Source organism: Scatophagus argus, chromosome 13 (assembly GCF_020382885.2).
Source record: "Scatophagus argus isolate fScaArg1 chromosome 13, fScaArg1.pri, whole genome shotgun sequence".
NCBI lineage: Eukaryota > Metazoa > Chordata > Actinopteri > Scatophagidae > Scatophagus > Scatophagus argus.
The window spans coordinates 20,686,318-20,694,121 of NC_058505.1; the positions used below are offsets into that span (position 1 = coordinate 20,686,318).

The 7,804-nt window shown below is 37.7% G+C and overlaps 1 protein-coding gene and 1 long non-coding RNA gene across 5 annotated transcripts in view; one reads left to right on the forward strand and one right to left on the reverse strand.

The window, feature by feature from the left end:
* LOC124069032 (myosin-7-like) overlaps window positions 1-4,682 on the reverse strand; it is a 29,608-nt gene extending 24,926 nt beyond the window's left edge. For both annotated transcript variants that reach the window (XM_046407726.1, XM_046407727.1), the window contains exons 1-17: window positions 4,467-4,682; window positions 4,211-4,354; window positions 3,918-4,074; window positions 3,798-3,825; window positions 3,611-3,719; window positions 3,424-3,516; window positions 3,276-3,339; window positions 3,091-3,189; window positions 2,879-2,982; window positions 2,644-2,782; window positions 2,402-2,520; window positions 2,163-2,312; window positions 1,893-2,063; window positions 1,456-1,765; window positions 1,228-1,307; window positions 871-1,076; window positions 275-398 (exon numbers count right to left, since the gene is read on the reverse strand). In XM_046407726.1, coding sequence (XP_046263682.1) covers window positions 275-398; window positions 871-1,076; window positions 1,228-1,307; window positions 1,456-1,765; window positions 1,893-2,063; window positions 2,163-2,312; window positions 2,402-2,520; window positions 2,644-2,782; window positions 2,879-2,982; window positions 3,091-3,189; window positions 3,276-3,339; window positions 3,424-3,516; window positions 3,611-3,719; window positions 3,798-3,825; window positions 3,918-4,074; window positions 4,211-4,354; window positions 4,467-4,667 — 2,298 coding nt within the window. In that variant the 5' untranslated portion in view covers window positions 4,668-4,682. The remainder of the gene's footprint in view (window positions 1-274; window positions 399-870; window positions 1,077-1,227; window positions 1,308-1,455; window positions 1,766-1,892; window positions 2,064-2,162; window positions 2,313-2,401; window positions 2,521-2,643; window positions 2,783-2,878; window positions 2,983-3,090; window positions 3,190-3,275; window positions 3,340-3,423; window positions 3,517-3,610; window positions 3,720-3,797; window positions 3,826-3,917; window positions 4,075-4,210; window positions 4,355-4,466) is intronic.
* Window positions 1-7,804, forward strand: part of LOC124069064 — a 28,198-nt gene that overhangs the window by 18,012 nt on the left and 2,382 nt on the right. For all 3 annotated transcript variants that reach the window (XR_006845011.1, XR_006845012.1, XR_006845013.1), the window contains exons 4-5: window positions 892-1,034; window positions 7,249-7,372. This is a non-coding gene — a long non-coding RNA (uncharacterized LOC124069064). The remainder of the gene's footprint in view (window positions 1-891; window positions 1,035-7,248; window positions 7,373-7,804) is intronic.

Consider the following 7,804-nt stretch of genomic DNA (forward strand, 5'->3'; position numbering starts at 1 on the left):
TTTTGCAAACAGATTGAGGTCTGTGTATGTATGTTGAGGAGGATCCCTGACACCCAGTTCATCATAACCACATTTTTTTGTATTATCACATAAGTAATATTATGAGTGGAAGCTGGAGTAGACAAACAATATTCAACATTTGTTTGCACACAAAGAATTGCCGTCAACAGAACCATAACCAAAAAACAGTTTCACCTTGCAGAGGTAGAAATATATATATGTATATAAAGGTTTTATGCTATACATGTCAAAATTTATTTGAACCAATACTTACTTTGGTGTGCCCCAGTTTGTACTGGTTATGGTCTATATCCAGGGAGCCCAAAAGCTTCTCTGAAGCTTTTTTGTTATCGATGAATTGTCCCTCAGGAATAGCACTTGGGTTCAAAATGCGGTATCTTTGTAATGAAGATAAAGGATCATTTTAGTTTTATCGCTATATATAAATAATAAATCATTAATAACTTTATCTAAAATATCAAACAACCAAAATATGGGAAATTAATAAAGTGTCACTAAACCTATATGTATCACTAGGTGATGTATGAAAAGAAAAAAAAAATTAAAAAAGGTTGGATGAGCATCAAAATTATATGAAGCATTTGCTTTGACATTTGCAGTCACAGGATCTCAGTTCAGTCAAATGCCTACTGGAGATTTTTGAGCAACATGTTAGCTGTGCTTCACCACTTCAAGACACCAAAGATAGTATATGTATTATGGTAAAATGCTGTCCATCCCTTCAAAACTGGAAGATCTATGACAAACAGCCTTGAAGCTGCTGTGGCCACTCTTGGTTATCCACCTTCTGAGAGACTTGATCTTGTTTTTTCCTCTAACTTGTCACTCATCTGTATATCTGACACATACCTCTGTTTGAAATCTCCATAGAGGATCCTGTTGGGGAAGCCCTTTCTGCAGATCCTAATACCTTCCAGCACACCGTTACAGCGTAGCTGGTGCATCACCAGAGGATTCTCCATGGCCCCAGGAGTCTTGGTCTCATTGGGGATGATGCAGCGTACAAAGTGAGGGTGAGTGGACCTCAAGTTGGTCATCAGCTTGTTCAGGTTCTCCTGTGAGTTCACCACAGAAAAATTGATTGCTAATTACTATTAAGATTACCATAATGAATATAAACAACATGATGCTTTGTGGTTAAATATTGAGAACACAGTCTTTGGTCAGAGAGCACCTCTCAGTTACTTAATGTTATGTTGATCTTACCCTGTGTAAGGCTGATACAGTTTGAAAGGATGAACCTTTCTTCTTGCTACCACCTTTGCCCTTTCCACCAGACTCTTGAACTAAACAAAATAGACGACAAAGGGGGATGTAGGTAAAGCTTTGCATTTATATTAAAAAATACAATTCTACCTATATACAACTCTTTCTCATGAAACACTGGTAATTTTTTTTCTCAACTAAGATGCTTGTAACTTTTTAAATACAAACCTGAATCAGCTCCAGCATAATTTGCAAAGAGGAAAGCCAACAGCTTGAGATTAGACTTCTGGTACAGTGCAACAACAGTCTCATTCAGAGGATCCTTGTTCTTCACCAGCCAGTTGATGATATTATAGTCGACAGTTCCAGCATAATGAACCAGGGCAAAATGGGCCTCTGGTTTCCCTTTGACAATCCTGGGCTTCTGAAAGTTGGCAGATTTTCCCAGATGGTTGTCATAGAGCTTAGCTTTAAAGGTGGAATCAGAGGCTTTGGGAAACATGCACTCCTCTTCAAGGATGGACATGATGCCCATGGGCTGTGAAAATCAATACAGTATGAAGACAGTTGCCATTTTCTTAAAGTGTAACGAGCAAGTAACCTACTTAAAAAATAATGTTCTAATACAGTAGTTTGTAGTTATTATTTAGTACTTCATTACTAACCTTTTCAATCAGGTCAATACAGGCCTGCAAGTCCATACCAAAGTCAATGAATTCCCATTCAATACCCTCTTTCTTATACTCTTCCTGTTCCAGCACAAACATGTGGTGGTTGAAAAACTGTTGCAGTTTTTCATTGGTGAAGTTGATGCACAGCTGCTCAAAGGTATTGAACTGTAATGAAATGGTCCACAGTGTGACTGAGCTCGATAATTTCTTCTTTAAACAAGGACTACATACATGTATTCATTCATGTATTCTTCCCAAACTCACATCAAAAATCTCAAATCCAGCAATGTCCAGTACACCAATGAAGTACTGCCGGGGCTGCTTGGTGTCCAGGGATTGGTTGATTCTCATTACCATCCACAGGAACATCTTCTCATACACTGACTTAGACAGTGCACCAATAGCATAGTTCACCTAACCAGGGAATACATATAAAAAAAAATTAGTGAAACATGTGTGACTTAATTTTGAACTTGGAAAAAAAAATATTCATATTCTTTCACCTGAGCAACATTCTGTCCCTTGGTGACCCACTCATTTCCTACTTTGACTCTGGGGTGACAGAGACCTTTGATGAGGTCAGCAGAGTTCAGGCCCATCAGATACGCTACTTTGTCAGCATCTGTTGAAAAACTGTTGTCTTAATTCATCAAGGTCACCACTGCCTTTCAGCATCTTTATCATTCTTTATCCTGATTCCTTTATTTACAGTTAGCTATAGTTTGTTTCAAAAACCCTTTATTACCTTCAGTGCCGTCAGCTTCTGCCTGCTCCTCTCGCTGCTTCTGCTTAAACTTCATGTTGCCATAGTGCATGATGGCACCAGTCAGCTTGTAAATGCTGTTCTTCTCCTCTTGAGTGAAGCCCAGAACATCAAAGGCTTCCTGGAAAAGATAATATGTGATCAATCATGTATTTCTGGCATTATCAAGGTTGATTCATTGGATCCTTTTTGACTTGGATTTGAAGATTCAGCTCACATCAGTGGCCATCAGCTCTTCAGAATCATTGATAGAGGCCACTGTTGTCTCTCCTTGAGAGATGAAGGCGTAGTCATAGGGGTTGTTGGTGATGAGCAACATTTCTAAAAAGGAATAAATGTGTCATGAAATATCTTGCTGTATTCATATACAGTAGTACTTCTCACTTTTGATGGCTCTTGAGATTTACAGCTGTTAGGTAAGATATATACCCAAAATTTCAGGCTTTGCCTGGGACAAGATCTGGTAGAAAATGTGGTAGTCCCTCTCAGCCTTGAGCTGGAAGGTCACACGAGACTTTTCCAAAAGATCTATTGGAGAAATAAGTTGTTATTGTGGTACACTGATAAGTTGACAGGTGATAACTTCTTATTGCCACATAAACTACGTGACTTACAAGTTTCAATATCAGCAGAAGCCAGCTTTCCTCGGTTATCAAAATGAATGCGGATGAATTTACCCTAAAGGGAAAAGAGCCACTCATTTTAGTTCAGCTGATTTACTTCAGTTTAGAGAACACCATTTGTAGTCAAACAGACACTCACAAATCTGGAAGAATTGTCATTTCTGATGGTCTTGGCGTTGCCAAAGGCCTCCAGAGCAGGGTTAGCCTGAATGATTTGATCCTCCAGGGTACCCTGATTGTGATATTAACAAAGAATTAAAGAAAACAATTCAACTTAAATCGGCATTTGATTGTGCCATTTTACAAAATACATAGATTACACAGACCTTCTTCTCAACAGATGGATCTTTCTTCCCACCTGGGGCAGCAGCAATGCTTGCAAAGTACTGAATGACACGCTTGGTGTTGACAGTCTTTCCAGCACCAGATTCTCCACTGAAGACATATTACGTTTTAGTCCAAGATGTATGACCCATAACTGTCAAAGAAGTTTTTGTCAGCTGAGTTACTTACGTGATAAGGATTGACTGGTTTTCTCTGTCTGTCAACAAGAGAGTTGTCAATTGTCAACAAAAAATGAATTTTGTCAGAAATGAATATTTCAACAAGATGAAGGCTAAGTAGTTTATTTACCTGACAACATGTACTGGTAGGCATTGTCAGAGATGGAGAAGATGTGAGGAGGAGCTTCACTCCTCTTCTTTCCTCTGTAAGCAACAACCACTTCCTGGTTGTAGACTGGCAGCCACTTGTAGGGGTTGACAGTCACACAGAACAGCCCAGAGTAGGTCTGCCATAGTAAGAGAAGGGTTCCATATAATAAGAGGATAATATCATGTGTTACTTAAACCTAAGTATGTTACTTTTTAACCAGTGCTTTATCAGTGGTTAAGGTAAGATTTTATGTTAAGGTTTTTTTGTCTTACATAAATCATCCATGCTGCATAACGCTCTTTGAGGTTAAACAGCACAGCAGGCTCATGGAGGAAGGTGAACATCGCCATGTCTTCAATTTTATCAAACTTTGGCGGGTTTTGAGGGTGGATATCACAGTCCTTCACTGTGACAGTCTATGAAACAAGATAATACATTTTATACAAATTGCACAATTTTCAAAAATGCTCAAATTTGCTTGTAAATACGTACATCAGCATTCTCTTGCAGAACCTAAACTTTACCTACCTTTCCAAACTCAGTTTCAGCTGTGACTTTGTCACCATCACGACTGGTAATGGAAGCTTTGACATACTCCATCTCTGGGTCCGGAACAAAGCACTCCTTCTTCATGTCGAAGGGACGGGTTTGGGCTTCTAGGCGCTCTTTATCTGACTTTCTCAGATAAGGAGCAGCAGCCCCAAACTCTTTCATGGCAGCATCACCCATTTTTAAGTGGTTCAACTGTTAAAGATTTATGAATTTTGAGCCATTACTGGTGATAGTATCATCTCCAACAACAACAGCAGCAACAACAACAACAACAACAACAACAACAAAAACAATGGCGACATAATGCATTCAGGATTATAATGGAATAAGCAGTACTCACAAATTATCACTTCACTTCTCACTTTTCATGTTTTACATTAGTCATCAAGATACCACATGTGTGATCATGGCAAGGTAGAATGTATTTTTATGTTGTTATTTGTATGGGTCAACTTTAGGGTATGCAAATGATCTTGATCTCTTCATCATATACATAAAACGGTACATAACAAAAGCTCTGCACAAAAAAGCAAAAAAAAAAAAAAAAAAAAAAAAAAAAAAAATTCAACTGAAGTTGAGGGTGTTGTGTTATGAAGAAAAAATCAATAGTGGCTTTTACCTAGGGTGACTCTGGAGTCCAACAGAGACCAGGCTGAGAGATGGTCTTTCTATTCAAACCGGATAGCAAAGTAAAAAAGATTATTTCATTGCGGAGAACATCATATACTTGTGATGTATACTATCAAAACATGTTAAAGCTTAAGGCAGCCAGTGTCAAGACATCTGTTACATTTCTGTTCCATATTACAGACATGAATGTCTTGCTTACCTTTGACTCTCAACCTTTAATTCAGTGGAGTGATGAGCTCCGTAGCTCACAGCAGCCCTACCTCCATTAATAAAGGCTATTTATGCACCAAATATGGGATGAATTTTTCGAGAAAGGTTGCACATTAAAAAAAGCAGTCTCCAAATTGGTCAGAATGTACTGCTGCTATTTGTTGCTTTCACCTTGTGACAAACAAGGCGAGGACAATACATGGTGCAAAGAAAGGGGAGGGCTAGAGGTGGGGATCATGGACAGGCTTGATATCAAGTGACTTATTTTATTCATATAAATCAACACAGGTCATTTTATGTAATTTCTTACTAAGTTACTGATTGGATTCTATTAGACCTGTTGAATGGGATTTCAGAATTTAAATATTTTATGGCTTGTTTTGTTAGGCTTAATTTAGTAAAACTTACATTAAGTACCTTTTTAACCCTTGTCATATGTGTCGTTAATGATAACCTATTGTGGTCATTTTGATTTTGGTAAAATGATCCTCAATGTATAATCTATAGTTATTGTGCAGTTAATTTTGATTTTGATTGAATTTTGATGAATTTCGACAATCAGAACTGTCAGAACTGTCACATTTTTATGTGAAAACAAAGTTAAAGCTAAGCTGAGAAACAATATAATCCATTTTTTTTTCCCTTGCTTCTTAATTTTCTCCCAACAGCACCAGCCATTTCAGTGTCTCTATTCTAAGTCCTAAACAGAGGGGTGATAGCCAAGCAAGATTAATGATTTAATGAGACTAATTTGTTCTTCAAACATTATGCTTTGAGGACAGGTTTGGACTTGTTAAGATTCTTAATCAAAAAGATAAAGTTCAGCAAAGGTCAGTCATGCGAAGGGTGGTGAAGTGCATTCTACAGCCTCTGCTGAGACAATAAAGATTTGCAGCTGTTGTTGAGTGAGAACTAAGGTCAGGGACTTTAAATTATCACTCACCACTGTTCTGCCCGGCAAGGTCTACACCCTTTGTCTCATGGTGTCGTTATGGCATTGTTCCCTTTCCTTTGGCCTTGAGGACAAAGATAACCCTGTGAAATTCTTGCCTGGATTTTTTTCTCTCTGATTGAGAAGGGCAGCAATATGGCTGAACTGCAGCATCTGATGTCATGATGGATGAGATGTAACAGGTGCCATGGTAAAATCACCCAGACACATCCCTTTATTCTAGAGCAGTTTTATCATTTTTTAAAATTCATGTAATAAATTGATGTTGATGGTTTGAATCCATGTAAGAATTTACAAATTGATTTTCTTCTGAAAAGGCAATGGTATGGAGTTCATAGCTATCAGTCAAAAACACTTAAGGGAACACTGCTTTGAGGAGAAAAATAAAGAAAATAGATTTCATTGTCTTTTCGTGGAATAGCCAGCTATCCTCTTCACCCCTCTTGCCATGTGCAAGCCATATGCAAATCGAGAATGGTGAGTTCTCTGCAACGTTCCAGTTAGTGGACGTAGCAAGACCTGATCAGAATTTGCTTTCACATTGTTGAACTCATTCTCATTCTCAGCTGTCTAAATCCCTGCGGAGGTCTTCATTTGTTTAGTGTTCCCTTCCTGGCTTTCAACCTCTTCTTGCTCTTTGGTCACAGAGTTGCAACCAGACCCCTCTAAGATAGGCCAATCGGCGGCTAAAATCTTTGATGGAAAGAACAAATGGTGTCACCTTGACAGTGTATTGTTGGTTGGTATTTCTAAACATCACAACAACATGTTAAGCAGTTGACACAGAGGAGACTATAGCACGAAGGTAATGATGTTAAAAGGTTGTTAAGTCCTAAAGGGTCACCAGGAAGATGAACAAAGCTTATGTGGTTTTTGTTAGAGTTAGAATTTGGATCACAAAGAATAACATTATGCAATTAATGTATTATCTTATAATCTCTCTTTAAATATCTAAAACCCTTGAAGGACGGGCCATGTGAGATCAAGGTCAGCATGCAGTGCTAGACAAGAGTCAAGCTGATGTCCACCCCTCACTTGGCTCTGTCTGCCGGTGTAGCATCAGTTCATCCTACTACTGCTGAAGACTGAGGTACGGTGCCGCTTAAATTTTGTTTATTCTCTTTAGATACCACATTTTAATTTCTGCTTTTTGTTCCTTTATTTGTATTTCATTTAATATTTAATGTACTAATTCTGTTTCAGTATATAAAATTGTTTAGATTGCAATAGTTGCATGTGCTTGCCTAAGCAATAGTCAAAACTCAGTTCTGTTGTTTTACTGTATGTTGCATATTACAGCTGGGTGACAGGATTTAAAATTATTTTAACATTATTACAGTTTAGATTTTCTACAATATTGATTTATATGGGAAGAATGTGGCAAAAGTTCATTGAATTGATCAAATCACAATCATTGTTACAATGTTATGCTTTAGGGACAGACATGTTATACAAGTTTTTTTTGTTGTCGCTGAATTCCTGATAAAATAATTTTAAAATAATATTTGTTTTTTTATTTTTT